Source organism: Triticum urartu, chromosome 1A (assembly GCF_056163025.1).
Source record: "Triticum urartu cultivar PI428250 chromosome 1A, HENAU_Tu73, whole genome shotgun sequence".
In the NCBI taxonomy this organism is placed as follows: Eukaryota; Viridiplantae; Streptophyta; class Magnoliopsida; order Poales; family Poaceae; genus Triticum; species Triticum urartu.
The window spans coordinates 141,381,807-141,403,311 of NC_141873.1; the positions used below are offsets into that span (position 1 = coordinate 141,381,807).

Below are 21,505 nucleotides of genomic sequence, written 5' to 3' on the forward strand. Positions count from 1 at the left end.
AAGGCGTCGTCGCGGCTCTTACTGCATGTCGTGTTGCTCCGAGGGAAACTCTAATTCTTGGGTCGGGCGGTGGCGGCGCTTCGGTGTCGTAACCTTCCTATAGGCATCGGCTTGGAGCCCACGGTGCGTCGTATGTAGCTTCTTCTCTTCACGGTGGCGTGTTCACGGTTGAAGCCCCCGGTGGCTCATATAGTGCTAGGGGTGGTATTGATGCGCTTAGTGCCTATGTATCCTGTCTTGGGTGTGTGCGTGTGTTCTAATGGCATGCATTGTACCGGGTTATTGGTGATCTTTGATTTATATATAAGGGAGTACCTAGAACTCATCTAGATGAGACGTAATTTGGTCTCATTCACCTGGAAAACAAGAACGGATACAACCCACGTCAGCACACACGCATTTTATAGCATCACATCCAATGGCTATAAAAGGTGAATGAGACCAAATTAAATTTCATCTAGATGAGTTCTAGCAAAACTGTATATATAAAATGGGGGCGAAGCCTTTTTCGATAAATGGAGTAGTTTTTTTCTCTTTTCATACAACATCTCGGTAAGCAAAACCAAAAGGCACTGTGTGGCATACTGTCAAAAAAATGCTCCATTAGGCATTGCGGTGATGTATGACGTATCTCATCTGCTTAATTAGTTGTTGCTAATTTACTGTTCGATCAACTGTTTCCATTTTTCTAAACACGATTTCCCTTTTTGTTCCCATGCCTATTCTTACAGCAAAAATGCATAAGTTCCATATAGCACAAAGTTGAGCCAAATTTACCAGCCGAATGACTTTAACTAGTATTCCCGCACAAAAGGAAGACATTTACAAGCATTACGGTTCTCGTACCCATCAGTGCTTCAGCTCTCATCATCGAGACGAGGGAGCGGCGGCGCTCGTTCCAGAATTAGCCTCCATTTAAGACGAAGAGAGGTCAACGAAACGGTGCATCTCTGTCAGAAATTAGAAGGTCTTAAGCATTTCGTGCACATCCATATGCAATTCATGGTTGTGTGGCAACCGTTTGAGGATTAACACATGAGCTAAAAGTTGTAGGAACCTGGTTAGGTTACAGGAGATCCACATCTCCTTCACTTATCTTCATTATACTGCATTCTCACTTATAGCAATGTTGCACTTTGTGTCATTGTATGCGCATAAATACGCAACTATCTGGAGCTACCTCACTAAGTATGAAGAGCCGTTCAGGTATAGGAAAACCTGAAGTGTCACTTTTTAGATAGGTACTCTGATCTAAAGTCCTTCTGTAGTCGATCTTTTGACTCCACTTTGGCCAATAGTATAACATCATTGATAAAACTCTTGTCCGGGAACTCGTCCGGCACAAGGCTTCTGTACACATCAAATTGCTCGTCTGCTTCTTCCTTTTTGTCCAAAAGTGCATATACAATGCCCTGCAACAAAGAAACACAGCGGACACGGAGACTTCAGAAGGAGAGCCCGAGAACATATCAAACCTGCAAATGTTCATGGAATACCTGGCAAAGATGAGGCCGAAAGTCCCTTGGATCCTCATTAATAAGAGTTCTCAATTTCTCTGATGCAACATCCAGGTCACCCTGCCGTGCCAGGAAGGCGGGAATTCCATTAGAAATCAGAAACATGCTGTGTTCTCAGGACTTTGGTATGATCTGTTACCTTGACAACATGCATCTGTGCAATCAGAAGCTTTATGTTGCGCTCTTCTGGGACCCTTTCCTCGGATACTGCGAGTTGCAAAGCTTTCTCCAGCATCTCAAAAACAGTTGATCCTTCGAGTCTTTTATGCATGCACAATGCGAGTCCCTGCAGAAATGGGAAATGTTGAGAGGAAATATCAGCTAGGTTTGTAAATACCACGCCAGGAAGGACTAGAGTAAAAAGCAAGTTTCACTAATGGATGATAGAATTGCAAATTTGCAATCTGTCCTTGTTATAAAATCAGAATGGCAAATTGCAGTACGACCCGGTGCATGCTTCAAAGGCCTGAAATACAAATTCGTATCAAACATTTCTCACATAAGAATTCTACCACAGCTCTATTTCCCTCGTGGATTTATGTGTACATCAGCTGTCATCCAATACATAAACAAGAAGAGCCTCCTTATAGTGTATAGACAAACAAAATCATTTGACCTTTGACAAAATGCAAGACCTAGTTTTGGTTCCCTCTTAATTAAATGCAGATATACTTTTTAAATTGTTTGGATTCAAAAAGCCAAACAATTCAAAAAGTAGAGCTTAATTTCTTATTAGTACCAGCCATCAAAGATTAGACAGTATAAGAAATTTAAGTTGGTGTTTTTCCTTGAGAAATTCTAGCACTGTAATCAAATTCGCATCGAGATATTGGCATACAATAAAATTACAGCGATTTGCAACAATGCTCATGGTACAATTACTTTTATCTTGAACTCCTACCTACCAGTACTGATTTCATTTCCCAAAATCTACCCAACATTCATAGTGTGACCAGTCTAATCATTATAATATTAACAAGAGCAGACTGCGGGTAAGAAAGAAAGCGTGTGCGTGTGTGTACCCACATGGAGAGCCCGGACGAGGAGGGGCTTCTCCGCGAGGACCTCCTGGAAGAGCCGCTCGGCGGTGGCGATGTCCCCCTTGAGCTCGTGCAGCAGCGCCTCCATGAGCCGCCACTCCACCTCGCCGGGCTCGGCCTCCCGCAGCTGCGCCGCGTAGCGCAGCGCGCCGCCCCAGTCCTTGCGCCGCATCCTGGCGAAGAGCACGCACTTGAGCGCGTCCACGTCGCCCGGGTCCTCGCTCAGGACCTCCAGGTACATCTGGACCTCGTCGTCGTCCTCTTCCTCCTCGTCGTCGTCGCTTGGCTGCATCCAGGCCGCCTCCACCTCCTCCTCCTCCTTCCGAAACCACTCCGCCTCGTCCTCCTCTTCCTGATCCCCTTGGTCGGGTTCTTCTTCTTGCTGTCCCTTGGTGTCGTCTTGCGGTTGCTGTGTGGGTGGGGGAGGGGCGGCGAGTGACGGGAGGGGGCGCCGGACGCCGGAGAGGGAGAGGATGGAGGCGACGAGAAGGAAGAGCAGGGTTCTCGAGGCGGCCGTGATTGATGAGAGGAGGTTGGTGGTGGGGGTCTTGGAAGAGAAGAGGCGCCGGCGCTGGGAAGGGAGAAGGGAGCAGGAGGGTGAGCGGCAGCGATTGATGGGGAACGGGAGCGAGGGGGCGGCAGTGGGCTTGTGGCGGGAGAGGCGGCGGAAGGGCACGAACGATGTGTTAGCGATGGACAAGAAGCTCATCGCCATGGCCGGAGCTGTGGCCACAACGAGGAAAAGGAGGACCTGGGGATTGCAGTGGCACACTACTTCTCGAGTGGGACACTTCAACCTCATGTTCCACACAAGAAAAATATCCATAAAAAAGGAAATAGCAATTCAAAGTTTCTAACGGCCTGCGTGTCTCTATTCTGGAAAACCCCACTACGATTCTAGAAAACCATTTTGTTCTCATCACAATATTAAGACACAAAATAAGGAGACAAACACAGGACAGGGCGTTTTGGTGCCCGAGCCCAGCTGAACCTGATATCTTCACCTTCCATTCTGCGCTCGGGATCCGTGAAAAGAGGTCTGCCGTGTCAGGCGCGGATCGCAGAAAATAGGCAGCGAGGCGAAATACGGTAGGAAACAGTGCGCTAGCAGTCGCCCAGGGGCGTGCGTTTTTGACGGAGCAGGTGCAGGCGTGAACTGGTCCGTGGACCAGGACGTTAGTGTTTTTGCGTTCCATGGATCAGATAAGGGGAACAGGCCGGTGCCGAGAAACTGAGCCGTCCGTCTCACACGTTTGCGACACACGTGCGTCTCGGTCGTTCTGGAAAACCCTTGCCGCCCAACCACTCCCGGCCGCCACCATCCGCCGGCCGCCAGACCACGCTGCGACGACCGGCAAGAGTATTTCTTGCGGCGGCGATAGCTGGTCGACGGCAACCGCTACGTGAGCGACATGGAAGATGTTGGATTGGACTTCTTCCTTGATGCCATTGACAGGTAAGCGATTTTGGATCCGAGCAAATCTACGAGGGGACTAGCTTGTATGCCAACTGACTGTCAATGGCCGCCACCATTGGCATCTTTTTTTATAGGTTCCGCTTGCAGGAATTCGCGGACAGCCACGAACACCCAGATCCGGTTCCTCTGATTTGTTGGCGAGCGGCAGAGTAGGAGCGACGGCCCCTGCTGATTCCAATGCTTGCTCCGGTTGTGGTCAGCAGATCCGCGGCGACGGCAGCGAAGCTGCGCGTGCTGGGGTCCGGCGATGACAGGAGTCATCCCCGACGAGGTCCACAGTCCACCGATAGAGTCAATCCCCAGGCCCCTCTGGTTGCACAAAAAGGTAGGAAAACAAGATTTCGTGGTTTTGGTAGGATTTTCCATTGTGTGCATCCCTGGTTGGACATGGTGGATTAGTCGGAAGTTTCAGACAGGATATAGGCTATTGTAGTAGATGTGATGTAGGCAACGAACACTTTGAAACATGAAATTTCATGGATTCAGTACGTTTTTTGCAACCCCCAAGAAAATGTTATTGCATTACTGAATGAATAATGACAACCTGCGTGTTGCCAGGGTAATCACAAACAAAACCCAGAGAGAAAGCAAGAGAACGAACTGAATTTTTTGTTTAATTTCTGAACCCAGAGATTAAGGTTGGGTAGTGCACCGCCCGACCGGATGCCATATTGCCATGTCCATCCAGAATGATTTCTATGGATTGGAATAGTCGATTTGCAAATAAGCAGAGGAGTCAACAAAAAGTGTGACAAGGCCTGAACTAAGTTTCAGTTTTTATTCCTTTGGTGAGTCTATGCATTTGTTCAATATGGGTCAAACTCAAACAAGTGAGATTATTAGGTTGTAAAGCAGTGTAATAATGTAGACCTCCGACATTTGTTGTGTTTGGCTGAAAAAATGATTATCATCACCGAATTAGAGTAAAGTTTGGCAAACCCTGGTATTTGCAGGCTGAGGCTCGGTAGCACCCTCCCTGATAGAACCCCTTGCGCTTCCCGGATGAGTGTGCTGGTGTGATTCGGAAATTTGTGGAGAAACCAATAAAAGTGTGATCAAGCCTGAGCTGGGATCAAACTTTGACTCCCTCGGCAAGGCGTACAATTTCTACAATTGTACTTGTGGGAAGTGGGATTCGGGATAAGATATTATAAAAGCAGATTGAACGCGGAGAGGGAGAAATCAATGTAGGAAATTATGTGTGAATGCTCAGTGAGTGATGCGATACCAAACTGCACATAATTTCTAACTTCTTCAGTGTGTTCTGGTGAATTGGGTGCAGTTGTAGTCTAATATTGGATTATCTTTGCAGGGAAAGCCTAAAGTCGGGAACAACCGGTCTTGCAGATGTGAGTGTCCGACACTGATCAGGCTCCTGAGTGTCAGACATCAGTTGTTTTTTAACAGAGCATCGTGAGAAACATAACCACTCAATGTCTCTCATGATGGGAGAGAAAGTGCATTAGCCATCAGAAAGTTGTGAACCACATGCTCACAGTAGACGAGATTGAAAATGCCTGGACTATATTGATGGAAAAGTATAATCTGAAACAGCACCCATACATGATAGAGATATATGAAATCAGGACCAAGTGGGTGAAGCCTTATTTCAAGGGGGTTCTCTGTGCAAGAATGACAAGCACACAACACAACAAGAGTGCTAATAATATGCTGAAAACGTATATGCCTCGTGCCATTGCAGTGCACATGTTTGTGAGCCAGTACATATGGCTCCAGTTTGACCGTGAACGTGATGAGAGCTACAAGGAGAAAAGAACAAGGATTTTAAGTCAGTGTCTTCCCTTCTCTGTCATTTGATCAGGTATTTCAGAGTGCTCTAACAATTGTCTCCTTGTGCAGAGTGGAGCAAGGATTGTAAGTCAGTGTCTTCCCTTCTGTCATTTGATCAGGTGTTTCAGAGTGCCCTAACAATTGTCCCCTTGTGCAGAGTGTAGCCGTGCGGCGTATAAACCCTGTGATCGAGAGGCATGCAATCAAGGTTTATACTCGAGACATGTTCTAGTAGTTTGGTCAGTTCCTTATTGAGGGAACTGCATATAATGTGACTGAGATTGACTATAAGGGTAAGAAGTATGTGACGACATATAACCATGCGACCAACCGGGAGAAGTGGAGTAGCATAGTCTACGAGGTGAGAATAAAAGATGACGACACTGAATACGAGTGCGAGTGCGGACAATTTGAACACATGGGAATATTTTTGCTGCCATGTGCTCAGGTTAATGGTCATGTCGCATATTTTGCTGTTGCCCATACTAACATGTGAAAATGACCCAACACTTGAATGATAAAGCTTACACGGGCTCTCTGTTTTTGATTGCGCAGGTGATGGACGTATTGAATTTGGCTGAAATACCGGATAAGCACATTGTTAAGTGTTGGAAAAAAGACGCGGGGGATATACTACCCAGACATCTGGTCCATTACCAGAAGAATGAGGCAGTGAACCATTCATTCACTTGTAGGCACTCCACAGTGACCTACAAGCGATTGATATTGTTAGAATGAGTGATGAGAGTGCGGAAGAGTTTGATCGCATGTTGAGGAAATGAAAGCAGTAATGCTGAGTTGTGCTCCTTTGGCTGAGAAGAGGGATGAGCCCGATTTTGAAGACCAGCAGGCAACATAATCTGCCTGAAGGAATGCCGGTAATGGCTAGGTTGCCGCAATAGGAGATGGTAGTCCTACTGAAAAGCATAGTTTGGGATTCTCCGGTGGTGTAAATGCATGGCAGGGACTAGCGCCAGTGGCAAAGGCAGAGGGGAGCTGGTAGGCTGACAAACAGCTGTTACAAAGCTCCTTGCGAGGGTTTGAGCGAGCAGACGGGATTCTGCAGGATCTGCCGAAGGCAAGGGAACAAGAGAACAACTTGCCCTGAACGCGGGGATGGAAGCAGCCTCACAAACTCGGGAAGTGCAAGAATTGTGGAGTTGAGGAGCACATGCGTAACAGTTGCACAAGGCCTCTGCACGACAATTGGTGGAAAGAATAAGATGAGGTTTATATTTGTATGATTCCATTAGCATTTGAGGATTTTCTAGCAGTGCTTGTGTATGCATGGCTTAGAAAGCATATGTGAGAGTGCAAGTAAATGATGATACACTGTTGCATTTAGTGGGTGAGTGTTTCAATTTGAAAATTGAACTTGGGTTGCACTGAATGCAGTTTCAAAATTTGAATGAATGGAAGCCAACGTAATCTGCCTGAAGGAGTGCAAGTAAAAAAAAAATTTTGAACTTGCAGTTTCAAAATTTGAATGAATGGAAGCCAACGTGTATAGAGCTATAAGAGGGAGGGTGGGTCTGCTTTGGTACGTGACCGTTAGGGCCTAATCAGGCTTGCACGGCTCAGTCCGGCTCAAATCTTTTCCTGGACCGTGCCAAAACTACTGAGCCGCTGAACCCATTTGCTGTCCTGCCATTCATAAAGACTGCATGGCCCACTCTATTTTCCTTTTAGAATACAAGCTACATACACAACAGAATACTACTAAAGGCCCAAATCCCCATGCACATTAAGGGTGATGATATCAGGTGCATCTGAGCATGGGCTCAGAATTGAGTTTTCGGACAAACACATCTCTATTTTTTCTTTTCAGGAACTTGACGAGTATATAGCTTACAAGCAGACCAGTTGTGATCTGTGAATGGTAGACGGAACATGTCACACAACCACATAGATTTCCTTCATGGTTGCAGCATATGGGCAAAATGCTTCCTGTTATGCTATTTAGAGGAACGGAATAATACCCTCAGCCAAATGGAGAAAGGAACTTGTCTTGTGCAAAATTAAGCACAATTTGCCTACAAATATAAAAACCAAAATGTTTGTGTTTCTTCAAAATTTATGTGCTCTCGCAAAAGGGTTTGCAAGTCTTGTCTGCCTCCGGCCTAGTTGTCAGTTTTCTTACTGTACATCTCAGGCTTGAGAACTCCAACATAGGGCAGGTTGCGGTAGAGCTCCGCATAATCCATACCATAGCCAACAACAAAGCTGTCGGGGCACTGCAGAGGAACACAAACAGTTTGGCGATTAATTAAGGGACTGATACTGTAGGATAGCTTGTCAGTACGATTTGCTATAGATGGAGGAGGCAAACTAAAATCATAATTGATGTTACAAAGTACTCCCTCCGTTCCCAAATATAAGTCTTTCTAGAGATTCCAACAAGTGACTACATACGGAGCAAAATAAGTGAATCTACACTCTAAAATATGTCTACGTACATCCGTATGTTGTAGTCCATTTGAAATGTCTAGAAAGACTTATAGCATTTAGGAACAGAGGGAGTAGCCTCTAAGGACCTTAGGTTCCAAGTTTGGCTTTGTGCCATATAGCAGAATGTTAAAGGGGGTGATCTTTCTACCTCGAAGCCTCTGTAAAATTTTCCACCCCCCACTAGCTGAAAATCGACTGTCCTCCTTGCTGGTTTGTCCAGGAAAGTGCAAACTGATATGGACAGTGCTCCTTTCTTTTGTAAATGGGCAATGAGACAGGAAACAGTATTCCCTGTGTCGACAATATCTTCAACCTGCAAGATGCAAAACCATCATCAATGAATGGATAATCACCAGAACAGACTCACAGTCAAAACAAATGGACATAACCCCCCCCCCCCCCCCCCCCAACCCACCAGCACCACTTAGGTACACACAGTAAATTTGGAGTAACATGTCCATGAACAAGAACAACAAGAACAATGCCTTTCAGTCCCAAACAAATTGGGGCAGGCTAGAGTTGAAACACACAAGATCACAAAATCAAGTCATGGTTCTGGCACGTGGATAGCTAACTTCCACGCACCCCTGTCCATGGCTAGTTCTTTGACGATATTCTAGTCCTTCATATGCATGAAGTACAAGATGTAGATTTAATTCTCATACTTCATCGTATTGAAAAAACAAATTACAGCTACAACATATTCAAAAACTGTGTGGTTATACTACATAAAACTAATGTGAAATATATCCGGCATATTTGTATTTTAAGTATCTCGTATTGCAGTTTAGAGTAGCTACGAATGGACTTCATGAAGGTATTGCCATAACCTTGAAGCAAAAAAGTCATAAAGTAAGTCGTAAAAATTAGAAAAAAGGAATGTCAATTCATTTTTAGAAGAAAAAAGAAGAGAACTATGGAAGATTTTAGAACAAAGAGAAATGCAGTTTTGTGCATATCATGCATTGTGCTTAAGCTCATCCAGGGAATCTTAGCAGAATCAGGTTTAGTGAAGACACGATATCCAAAAGCCAACAGTGCTTGGATTTGCTAACTCTCTACCGTCTGACTGGCTTCATCCAACAGTCAATATTTCAAGTTACTAAAAGATTACTGAGAAAAGGAGCCAGGTTCTTGCCAGTTATTTATACAGAAAAAAGGGCTTCTTGTAAGGAAACTACTATAAGTGCAGAGTTCGCTGTACAGCTGCAGCCTTACTGGCCGAACCCTAGCTGCCACCTCCCATTTCTTCCTCTCCAGTCATAGTCACTGGCTGTAATCACCGCCACAGGGTGTCGCTAGAATTACCCATCCGGTGGTGATGAGTTCCTCCCCACCCACATCTCGCTGTAGTCCAGAACACCGTGGCCAGAGTTGCCCATCACGTCCTCCAGCCCCTCCTACCACTTCTTACTCAAATTTCCTATTCCCCAGACCCGGATGATTAGCTCCCCTTCCACCTCTTCCTCATGTTGCTTCTTCTCCAGATCGACGGAGGGAGAGCATTCACTCCGTAAGACCAGGGAACGAATGTTTGTTCCTTCGATTTCCCAGTCATGTAGTGATATTGTTTATATAACTAAAATTCTGCATCTAGTCAACTCCCAACAAGCTCAACTCTACCACAATAAACAATGTGGGAGAGAATTCACTGCCTAAGACCAGGGAACAAACGTTCATTCCTTGGATGTAGTCATGTTTGGTACAACTAAAATTCAGCATTTAGTAAGCTACCAAGAAACTCAATTCTGCCGAACAATGTGACACGCCAGTTCAGATGACACAACCAGATTAAACTACTAGGTGATTCAAGGGACAAAGCGTCACTTCTTTGTAGTTCTATGATTCTATTTGCTTGGGTAGCGGAAACTCCTCAGCTCTCGCCGGTGCATGACCCAAAACCTTGTATAGGACCACAGCTAAAGCAACAATCACAGAAAAGGACGAGCCTAAGCAGATAACGCCTGGTGGACACGAACGTCGCGGCCACACAAACGTGGAAAAAAAGTGAGGCTCGACGCACTAACCACCACGACGTGCTTCCCGGCGACGTCGACCTTGAGGTCAGCGGTGACCCGGGGCCGGCCGCTGGACTCGGTGCCGTCGCCATACGACTCGACGCGCACGAGGTCGACGGCGAGCGGCACGTCGACGCGCCGCACCAGGTCAGCGAGGAAGAGGAACGCCCCCGTGGCGACGCCCACGACGACGGCCGGCTCCGCGAGCCGGCGGATGTCGGCGGCGAGCTCCGAGGCGACGTCGGCGACCCGCGTGGCGATCTCGGCCTCTGTCCACAGCACGCGGTCGATGCCGGCGTTGGCGGCTTCGCTCACCATGGCGGCCGCGGTGATGGCCAGGAGCGTTAGGGTTAGGATTTGCAGGTGGTGGGTCGGGTGGAGCTTTGCGGGGGCTATTGGCGATTTGGCGAGGGTTGGGCTCGGGCGGCGGACAGGGATCAGGTGACATGCAGCGTGTGACTTGCGGCTCAAATTCATATTTAAATATTATAAAAAAATCTAAAAAAATTATGCATATTCATAGTACATATTAAAATAATTTCTAAAAAATTCGGATCAAAATTCGAAACATACAACAAGAAGCAAAAAATAGCACATATTAAGATAATCCCTAAAAAATTCAGATCAAAATTCGAAACATACACCAAGAAGCAAAAAAGAGAAACTCATATTTTTTGCTTCTTGGTGTATGTTTCAAATTTGATCTGAATTTTTTAGGGATTATCTTAATATGTGCTATGAACATGTATGATTTTTTTCAGATTTTTTTACAATGTTTAAATATGAATTTAGGCCGCAAGTCACACGGTGACATGCAAAGGTGCATGTCACCTGATCCCTGTCCGCGGGCGGCGGCGTGGTGTTTCTGGGTGCGTTTACGTGGAAGGAAGAGTGCTGGCATACCACAATCACACAGCCAGGCTCAGTGACAAGCACGATCGACCATCTTCGTGGGGACATTTATTTGTTTCTTTTTTTCTCGCGAATACACAAACAAGCTGCGTATCTTTACATTGATAGAAGAAGAGTTACAATAAGAGATTTTTTTCGAAACGGAGGTAAAATTTACCTCGTTGATTAATTAAGAAGAAGAAGAGAATTGCCCGGTTAATCTACGGAAAACCGGGCTAAAACCTATACAATCAGATCATAATTGGGTTACTCACCAATCATGACCCGAGCACACGTGCAACCCGTCAAACCCTCCTAACACACAATAACTCCTCATGCTTGTACACCACCAGGCCCGGCCCTGAGGGGGGGGGGCGGGGGCAGGGGGCCTGAGGGAGGGTTGGGTTACTCACCAATCATGACCCCAGGAGCACACGTGCAACCCGCCAAACCCTCCTAACACACAATAACTCCTCATGCTTGTACACCACCAGGCCCGGCCCTGGGGGGGGGGCAGGGGGGCCCTGAGGGGGGGGAGCTAATAACTCATGCGACGCATCATTGGCCACCAATCACGCACGACGCTCGCGTTGATCAACCGCACAATCTAATTGCTATTTTGCCTAATCGCGTCATCACCTTACGATGCCATCGCCTTGCCTGATCGTATCGCCATTAGCTCACCTCCTTGCAGTGGCTGCAGCCGCAGCGGCCTCAAGGAAAAGGGCGAACAACATCGATCCGGCCACAGGGACGCCCGATGGCAGTCGGCAGTCTTCTGTTGTCCGCGCGGCTACATCACGAATGGCAGAAAAAGGTAGCCTAATAGCATATATGTGACTTGGTGATCTACAGATTTTCATAGATGACATCGATATTGTATCTTTTATATTGCAACAGCAGAATGATGATCGATTGATTGGACACTCTTGAGTGATTGGCCACAAGGACGCCCGGAGTAGATATTATTCAACTTCATGCATTTGTAATTTGCAAGTTTCACATTATCATTGGTAAGATTTATTCTGCTGATTGAGTAACTTTTGAATTACTAGTTGTTTCTTCAAATTTCGGCATGGTCATCTAATCTATAAAGTATGCATCCTGCAATTTTATCCATTGAGAAGAAATTATGCATCTAAGAATGTTAAGAATTTTGGAAGGTAATATGTATAACTTACTCGATGCAATATTGATGCATTTGAAATGTTTTCTTGGTATACCTCATATGTACAAATAGTGGATGTTATGTCAGGTAGACGATTTGTAGCTCTTGGGTGCCCGTGAACCCTCTATGAAGATAGGGTTCAAAAAATATCAGGACAAAAAAACCTAGAATTTAATTAGGATATCAAACATGGTTGACCGTGTTGGGGAACGTAGTAATTTCAAAAATTTCCTACGCACACGCAGGATCATGGTGATGCATAGCAACGAGAGGGGAGAGTGTCGTCTACGTACCCTCGTAGACCGTTAAGCGGAAGCGTTATGATAACGCGGTTGATGTAGTCGTATGTCTTCACGATCGACCGGTCCTCAGTAGAGAACGTACGGCACCTCCGCGTTCAGCACACGTTCCAGCTCGGTGACGTCCCGCGAACTCAGTAGAGCTCGGGGAAGAGTTTCGTCAGCGCGACGACGTGGTGACGATGTTGATGAAGCTACCACAGCAGGGCTTCGCCTAAACACCGCTACAGTATGACCAAGGTGGATTATGGTGGAAGGGGGGCACCGCACACGGCTGGGAGCGATCTTTGTGATCAACTTGTGTGTCTAGAGGTGCCCCCCTGCCCCTGTATATAAAGGAGCAAGGGGGAGGCCGGCCGGCCCTTGTTGGCACGCCTAGGAGGAGGAATCCTCCTCCTAGTAGTAGTAGGATTCCTCCCTTTCCTACTCCTACTAGGAGGGGGAAAGGCAGGGAGAGAAAGAGAAGGAAAGGGGGGCGCCGCCCCCCTTCTCCTAGTGGCGCGCTGCCTGCCCTAGGCCGACCCCTCTCTCTTTCCCTTATGGCCCAACAAGGCCCATTAGCCCCCGGGAGGTTTCGGTAACCCCTCCGGTACTCCGGTAAAATCCCGATTTCACCCAGAACTATTCCGATGTCCAAATGTAGGCTTTCAATATATCAATCTTTATGTCTCGACCATTTCGAGACTCCTCGTCATGTCCGTGATCACATCCGGGACTCCGAACTACCTTCGGTACATCAAAACATATAAACTCATAAAACCGATCGTCACAGAACTTTAAGCGTGCGGACCCTACGGGTTCGAGAACTATGTAGACATGACCGAGACACGTCTCCGGTCAATAACCAATAGCGGAACCTAGATGCTCATATTGGTTCCTACATATTCTACGAAGATCTTTATCGGTCAAACCGCACAACACTATACGTTGTTCTCTTTGTCATCGGTATGTTACTTGCCCGAGATTCGATCGTCTGTATCCAATACCTAGTTTAATCTCGTTATCGGCAAGTCTCTTTACTTGTTCCGTAATACATCATCCCGTAACTAACTCATTAGTTATCATGCTTGCAAGGCTTATAGTGATGTGTATTACCGAGAGGGCCCAAAGATACCTCCGACAATCGGAGTGACAAATCATAATCTTGATCTATGCCAACTCAACAAGTACCATCGGAGACACCTGTAGAGCACCTTTATAATCACCCAGTTACGTTGTGACGTTTGGTAGCACACAAAGTGTTCCTCCGGTATTCGGGAGTTGCATAATCTCATAGTTATAAGAACATGTATAAGTCATGAAGAAAGCAATAGTAGTAAACAAACGATCAAGTTCTAAGCTAACGGAATGGGTCAAGTCAATCACATCATTCTCCTAATGATGTGATCCCATTGATAAAATAACAACTCATGTCTATGGTTAGGAAACTTAACCATCTTTGATCAATGAGCTAGTCAAGTAGAGGCATACTAGTGACACTATGTTTGTCTATGTATTCACACACATTGTTGAGGAAATCGTTAACTGGTAGCTGCTCGGTCGGCTGGTGAGTAGGGGATTAATAGGCTAATCGGCAAGTTAATCGGCCATTTAATGAATTAATCGAATGATTTATCAGGTAATCGGCTACTCGAGGACCCTATGAGTAGGGATTAATCGGCAAGTTAACTGGTTAATCGGATGAATTCTTGAACAGGGTTCACACATGTATTATGTTTCTGGTTAATACAATTCTAGCATTAATAATAAACATTTATCATGAAATAAGGAAATAAATAATAACTTTATTATTGCCTCTAGGGAATATTTCCTTCAGTCTCCCACTTGCACTAGAGTCAATAATCTAGATTACACAGTAATGATTTTAACACCCATGGAGCCTTGGTGTTGATCATGTTTTGCTCGTGGAAGAGGCTTAGTCAACGGGTCTGCAACATTTAGATCCGTATGTATCTTGCAAATCTCTATGTCTCCCACCTGGACTTGATCCCGGATGGAGTTGAAGCGTCTCTTGATGTGCTTGGTTCTTTTGTGAAATCTGGATTCTTTTGCCAAGGCAATTGCACCAGTATTGTCACAAAAGATTTTCATTGAACCCGATGCACTAGGTATGACACCTAGATCGGATATGAACTCCTTCATCCAGACTCCTTCATTTGCTACTTCCGAAGCAGCAATGTACTCCGCTTCACATGTAGATCCCGCCACGACGCTCTGTTTAGAACTGCTCCAACTGACAGCTCCACCGTTTAATATAAACACGTATCCGGTTTGCAATTTAGAATCGTCCGGATCAGTGTCAAATCTTGCATCAACGTAACCATTTACGATGAGCTCTTTGTCACCTCCATAAACGAGAAACATATCCTTGGTCCTTTTCAAGTACTTCAGGATGTTCTTGACCGTTGTCCAGTGATCCACTCCTGGATTACTTTGGTACCTCCCTGCTAAGCTAATAGCAAGGCACACATCAGGTCTGGTACACAGCATTGCATACATGATAGAGCCTATGGCTGAAGCATAGGGAACACTTTTCATTTTCTCTCTATCTTCTGCAGTGGTCGAGCATTGAGTCTTACTCAACTTCACACCTTGTAATACAAGCAAGAACCCTTTCTTAGCTTGATCCATTTTGAACTTCCTTCAAAACTTTATCAAGGTATTTGCTTTGTGAAAGTCCAATTAAGCATCTTGATCTATCTCTATAGATCTTGATGCCTAATATATAAGCAGCTTCACCGAGGTCTTTCATTGAAAAACTTTTATTCAAGTAACCTTTTATGCTGTCTAGAAATTCTATATCATTTCCAATCAATAATATGTCATCCACATATAATATTAGAAATGCTACAGAGCTCCCACTCACTTTCTTGTAAATACAGGCTTCTCCAAAAGTCTGTATAAAACCATATGCTTTGATCACACTATCAAAGCGTTTATTCCAACTCTGAGAGGCTTACACCAGTCCATAAATGGATCACTGGAGCTTGCACACTTTGTTAGCTCCCTTTGGATCGATAAAACCTTTAGGTTGCATCATATACAACTCTTCTTCCAGAAATCCATTCAGGAATGCAGTCTTTACATCCATTTGCCAAATTTCATAATCATAAAATGCGGCAAATGCTAACATGATTCGGACGGACTTAAGCATCGCTACGGGTGAGAAGGTCTCATCGTAGTCAACTCCTTGAACTTGTCGAAAACCTTTTGCAACAAGTCGAACTTTGTAGACAGTAACATTACCGTCAGCGTCTGTCTTCTTCTTGAAGATCCATTTGTTCTCGATGGCTTGTCGATCATCGGGAAAGTCAACCAAAGTCCACACTTTGTTCTCATACATGGATCCCATCTCAGATTTCATGGCCTCAAGCCATTTTGCGGAATGTGGGCTCATCATCGCTTTCTCATAGTTCGTAGATTCGTCATGGTCAAGTAACATGACCTCCAGAACTGGATTACCGTACCACTCTGGTGCGGATCTTGCTCTGGTTGACCTACGAGGTTCGGTAGCAACTTGATCTGAAGTTTCATGATCATCAACATTAGCTTCCTCACTAATTGGTGTAGATGTCATAGGAACCGGTTTCTGTGATGAACTACTTTCTAATAAGGGAGCAGGTGCAGTTACCTCATCAAGTTCTACTTTCCTCCCACTCACTTCTTTAGAGAGAAACTCCTTCTCTAGAAAGGATCCATTCTTAGCAACGAATAACTTGCCTTCGGATCTATGATAGAAGGTGTACCCAATAGTTTCCTTTGGGTATCCTATGAAGACACATTTCTCCGATTTGGGTTCGAGATTATCAAGTTGAAGTTTTTCCACATAAGCATCGCAACCCCAAACTTTAAGAAATGACAACTTTGGTTTCTTGACAAACCATAGTTCATAACATGAATGCAGCCGTCTCTAAAGTATAACCCCAAAACAGTAGCGGTAAATCAGTAAGAGACATCATAGATCGCACTATATCTAGTAAAGTACGATTACGACGTTCGGACACACCATTACGTTGTGGTGTTCCAGGTGGCGTGAGTTGTGAAACTATTCCACATTGTTTTAAATGAAGGCCAAACTCGTAACTCAAATATTCTCCTCCACGATCAGATCATAGAAACTTTATTTTCTTGTTACGATGATTTTCCACTTCACTCTGAAATTCTTTGAACTTTTCAAATGTTTCAGACTTATGTTTCATTAAGTAGATATACCCATATCTGCTCAAATCATATGTGAAGGTGAGAAAATAACGATACCCGCCGCGAGCCACAATATTCATCGGACCACATACATCAGTATGTATGATTTCCAACAAATCTGTTGCTCGCTCCATAGTTTCGGAGAACGGCGTTTTAGTCATCTTTCCCGTAAGGCATGGTTCGCAGGTACCAAGTGATTCATAATCAAGTGATTCCAAAAGTCCATTAGTATGGAGTTTCTTCATGCGCTTTATACCAATATGACCCAAACGGCAGTGCCACAAATAAGTTGCACTTTCATTATCAACTCTGCATCTTTTGGCTTCAACATTATGAATATGTGTATCACTACTATCAAGATTCAACAAGAATATACCACTCTTTAAGGGTGCATGACCATAAAAGATATTACTCATATAAATAGAACAACCATTATTCTCAGATTTAAATGAATAACTGTCTCGCATCAAACAAGATCCAGATATAATTTTCATGCTTAACACTGGCACCAAATAACAATTATTTCGGTCTAAAACTAATCCCGAAGGTAGATGTAGAGGTAGCGTGCCGACGGCGATCACATCGACTTTGGAACCATTTCCCACGCGCATCGTCACCTCGTCCTTAGCCAGTCTTCGCTTAATCCGTAGTCCCTGTTTTGAGTTGCAAATATTAGCAACAGAACCAGTATCAAATACCCAGGTGCTACTGCGAGCTCTGGTAAGGTACACATCAATAACATGTATATCACATATACCTTTGTCCACCTTGCCATCCTTCTTATCCGCCAAATACTTGGGGCATTCCGCTTCCAGTGACCAGTCTGTTTGCAATAGAAGCACTCAGTCTCAGGCTTAGGTCCAGACTTGGGTTTCTTCTCCTGAGCAGCAACTTGTTTGTCGTTCTTCTTGAAGTTCCCCTTCTTCTTCCCTTTGCCCTTTTTTTAAAACTGTGGTTTTATTGACCATCAACACTTAATGCTCCTTCTTGATTTCTACCTCCGCAGCCTTTAGCATTGCGAAGAGCTCGGGAATAGTCTTTATTCATCCCTTGCATATTATAGTTCATCACGAAGCTTTTGTAGCTTGGTGGCAGTGATTGAAGAACTCTGTCAATGGCACTATCAATATGAAGATTAACTCCCAGTTGAGTCAAGTGATTATGATACCCAGACATTTTGAGTATATGCTCACTGACAGAACTATTCTCCTCCATCTTGCAGCTATAGAACTTATTGGAGACTTCATATCTCTCAATCCGGGCATTTGCTTGAAATATTAACTTCAACTCCTGAAACATCTCATATGCTCCATGACGTTCAAAACGTCGTTGAAGTCCCGGTTCTAAGCCGTAAAGCATGGCACACTGAACTATCGAGTAGTCATTAGCTTTACTCTGCCAAACGTTCTTAACGTTATCAGCGTCATCTGCAGCAGGCCTGGCACCCAGCGGTGCTTCCAGGACGTAATTCTTCTGTGCAGCAATGAGGATAATCCTCAAGTTACAGACCCAGTCCGTGTAATTGCTACCGTCATCTTTCAACTTTGCTTTCTCAAGGAACGCATTAAAATTCAACGGAACAACAACACGGGCCATCTATCTACAACAACATAGATAAGCAAAATACTATCAGGTACTAAGTTCATGATAAATTTAAGTTCAATTAATCATATTACTTAAGAACTCCCACTTAGATAGACATCTCTCTAATCATCTAAGTGATCACGTGATCCATATCAACTAAACCATAACCGATCATCACGTGAAATGGAGTAGTTTTCATATCACTATGTTGATCATATCTACTATATGATTCACGCTCGACCTTTCGGTCTCAGTGTTCCAAGGCCATATCTGCATATGCTAGGCTCGTCAAGTTTAACACGAGTATTCTGCGTGTGCAAAACTGGCTTGCACCCGTTGTAGATGGATGTAGAGCTTATCACACCCAATCATCACGTGGTGTCTCGGCACGATGAACTTTGGCAACGGTGCATACTCAGGGAGAACACTTTTATCTTGAAATTTAGTGAGAGATCATCTTATAATGCCACCGTCAAACAAAGCAGAATAAGATGCATAAAGGATAAACATCACATGCAATCAATATAAGTGATATGATATGGTCATCATCATCTTGTGCTCGTGATCTCCATCTCCTAAGCACCGTCATGATCACCATCGTCACCGGCACGACACCTTGATCTCCATCGTAGCATCGTTGTCGTCTCGCCAAATATTACTTCTACGACTATCGCTACCGCTTAGTGATAAAGTAAAGCAATTACAAGGCGATTGCATTGCATACAATAAAGCGACAACCATATGGCTCCTGCCAGTTGTCGATAACTCCGTTACAAAACATGATCATCTCATACAATAAATATAGCATCATGTCTTCACCATATCACATCACAACATGCCCTGCAAAAACAAGTTAGACGTCCTCTACTTTGTTGTTGCAAGTTTTACGTGGCTGCTATGGGCTGAGCAAGAACCGTTCTTACCTACGCATCAAAACCACAACGATAGTTCGTCAAGTTAGTGTTGTTTTAACCTTCTCAAGGACCGAGCGTAGCCACACTCGGTTCAACTAAAGTTGGAGAAACTGACACCCGCCAGCCACCTGTGTGCAAAGCACGTCGGTAGAACCAGTCTCGCGTAAGCGTACGCGTAATGTTGGTCCGGGCCGCTTCATCCAACAATACCGCCGAACCAAAGTATGACATGCTGGTAAGCAGTATGACTTGTATCGCCCACAACTCACTTGTGTTCTACTCGTGCATATAACATCTACACATATAACCAGGCTCGGATACCACTGTTGGGGAACGTGGTAATTTCAAAATTTTCCTACGCACACGCAGGATCATGGTGATGCATAGCAACGAGAGGGGAGAGTGTCGTCCACGTACCCTCGTAGACCGTTAAGTGGAAGCGTTATGACAACGCGGTTGATGTAGGCGTACGTCTTCACGATCGACCGATCCTCAGTACCGAACGTACTGCACCTCCGCGTTCAGCACACGTTCAGCTCGGTGACGTCCCGCGAACTCACGATCTAGTAGAGCTCAGGGAAGAGTTTCGTCAGCACGACGGCGTGGTGACGATGTTGATGAAGCTACTGCAGCAGGGCTTCGCCTAAACACCGCTACAATATGACCGAGGTGGATTATGGTGGAAGGGGGGCACCGCACATGGCTGGGAGAGATCTTTGTGATCAACCTGTGTGTCTAGAGGTGCCCCACTGCCATTGTATATAAAGGAGCAAGGGGGAGGCCGGCCGACCCTTGTTGGTGCGCCTAGGAGGAGGAATCCTCCTCCTAGTAGGAGTAGGATTCCTCCCTTTCCTACTCCTACTAGGAGGGGGAAAGGCAGGGAGAGAAAGAGAAGGAAAGGGGCGCGCCGCCCCCCTTCTCCTAGTCCAATTCGGACAGGGGGGAAGGGGGCGCGCTGCCTGCCCTAGGCTGGCCCCTCTCTCTTTCCCTTATGGCCCAACAAGGCCCATTAGCCCCCGGGAGGTTCCGGTAACCCCTCCGGTACTCCGGTAAAATCCCGATTTCACCCGAAACTATTCCGATGTCCAAATGTAGGCTTCCAATATATCAATCTTCATGTCTCAACCATTTCAAGACTCCTCGTCATGTCCGTGATCACATCCGGGACTACGAACTACCTTCGGTACATCAAAACATATAAACTCATAAAACCGATCGTCATAGAACTTTAAGCGTGCGGACCCTACGGGTCCGAGAACTATGTAGACATGACCGAGACACGTCTTCGGTCAATAACCAATAGCGGAACCTGGATGCTCATATTGGTTCCTACATATTCTACGAAGATCTTTATCGGTCAAACCGCACAACACTATACGTTGTTCTCTTTGCCATCGGTATGTTACTTGCCTGAGATTCGATCGTCTGTATCCAATACCTAGTTCAATCTCGTTACTGGCAAGTCTCTTTACTCATTCCTTAATACATCATCCCGTAACTAACTCATTAGTTATCATGCTTGCAAGGCTTATAATGATGTGTATTACCGAGAGGGCCCAAAGATACCTCTCCGACAATCGGAGTGACAAATCCTAATCTTGATCTATGCCAACTCAACAAGTACCATCGGAGACACCTGTAGAGCACCTTTATAATCACCCAGTTACATTGTGACGTTTGGTAGCACACAGAGTGTTCCTCCGGTATTCGGGAGTTGCATAATCTCATAGTTATAAGAACATGTATAAGTCATGAAGAAAGCAATAGCAGTAAACAAACAATCAAGTGATAAGCTAACGGAATGGGTCAAGTCAATCACATCATTCTCCTAATGATGTGGTCCCATTGATCAAATAACAACTCATGTCTATGGTTAGGAAACTTAACCATCTTTAATCAATGAGCTAGTCAAGTAGAGGCATACTAGTGACACTATGTTTGTCTATGTATTCACACATGTATTATGTTTCCGGTTAATACAATTCTAGCATGAATAATAAAAATTTATCATGAAATAAGGAAACAAATAATAACTTTATTATTGCCTCTAGGGCATATTTCCTTCAGACTGTTCTACTCCCGTGTGAAGTTTAGTGAAGAAATGACATCTGTGGTATTCTTAGTAAAACAGTCAATAAATCCAATTATATAAAAATAT

At 44.9% G+C, this 21,505-nt stretch overlaps 2 protein-coding genes and 1 long non-coding RNA gene across 5 annotated transcripts; 1 reads left to right on the forward strand and 2 right to left on the reverse strand.

Moving 5' to 3' along the window:
* Positions 1-1,041: 1,041 nt before the first annotated feature.
* LOC125551785 (uncharacterized) lies at positions 1,042-3,383 on the reverse strand. The gene is made up of 4 exons (XM_048715110.2): positions 2,544-3,383; positions 1,657-1,803; positions 1,497-1,577; positions 1,042-1,412 (listed from the first exon to the last, which is right to left on the reverse strand). The coding sequence occupies exons 1-4, from the start codon at positions 3,381-3,383 to the stop codon at positions 1,227-1,229; spliced, it is 1,254 nt and encodes a 417-aa protein (XP_048571067.2). The 3' UTR covers positions 1,042-1,226.
* Positions 3,338-7,253, forward strand: LOC125551791 (uncharacterized). 3 transcript variants are annotated; one of them, XR_007303223.2, is made up of 5 exons: positions 3,338-4,013; positions 4,109-4,359; positions 4,988-5,246; positions 5,347-6,186; positions 6,381-7,253. It is a non-coding gene; the product is annotated as an uncharacterized LOC125551791 (long non-coding RNA). The 3 variants fall into 3 exon arrangements; XR_007303214.2 differs by lacking the exon at positions 4,988-5,246 and having other exon boundaries at positions 5,347-6,273; XR_007303206.2 differs by lacking the exon at positions 4,988-5,246.
* Positions 7,254-7,617: 364 nt separating this feature from the next.
* HGPT (Hypoxanthine-guanine phosphoribosyltransferase) lies at positions 7,618-10,726 on the reverse strand. The gene is made up of 3 exons (XM_048715121.2): positions 10,301-10,726; positions 8,422-8,586; positions 7,618-8,059 (listed from the first exon to the last, which is right to left on the reverse strand). The coding sequence occupies exons 1-3, from the start codon at positions 10,607-10,609 to the stop codon at positions 7,946-7,948; spliced, it is 588 nt and encodes a 195-aa protein (XP_048571078.1). The 5' UTR covers positions 10,610-10,726; the 3' UTR covers positions 7,618-7,945.
* Positions 10,727-21,505: the final 10,779 nt, after the last annotated feature.

Coding starts and splice junctions, on each gene's coding strand:
- LOC125551785 (XM_048715110.2), bottom strand. CDS start 3,383: ATGGATATTTTTCTTGTGTGGAACATGAGGTTGAAGTGTCCCACTCGA. Junction 1,804..2,543: donor TCCTCGTCCGGGCTCTCCAT/GTGGGTACACAC, acceptor CCATTTCTGCAG/GGACTCGCATTGTGCATGCA. Junction 1,578..1,656: donor CACAGATGCATGTTGTCAAG/GTAACAGATCAT, acceptor CTGGCACGGCAG/GGTGACCTGGATGTTGCATC.
- HGPT (XM_048715121.2), bottom strand. CDS start 10,609: ATGGTGAGCGAAGCCGCCAACGCCGGCATCGACCGCGTGCTGTGGACA. Junction 8,587..10,300: donor CCGGGAAGCACGTCGTGGTG/GTTAGTGCGTCG, acceptor TGCATCTTGCAG/GTTGAAGATATTGTCGACAC. Junction 8,060..8,421: donor AATTTTACAGAGGCTTCGAG/GTAGAAAGATCA, acceptor GTTCCTCTGCAG/TGCCCCGACAGCTTTGTTGT.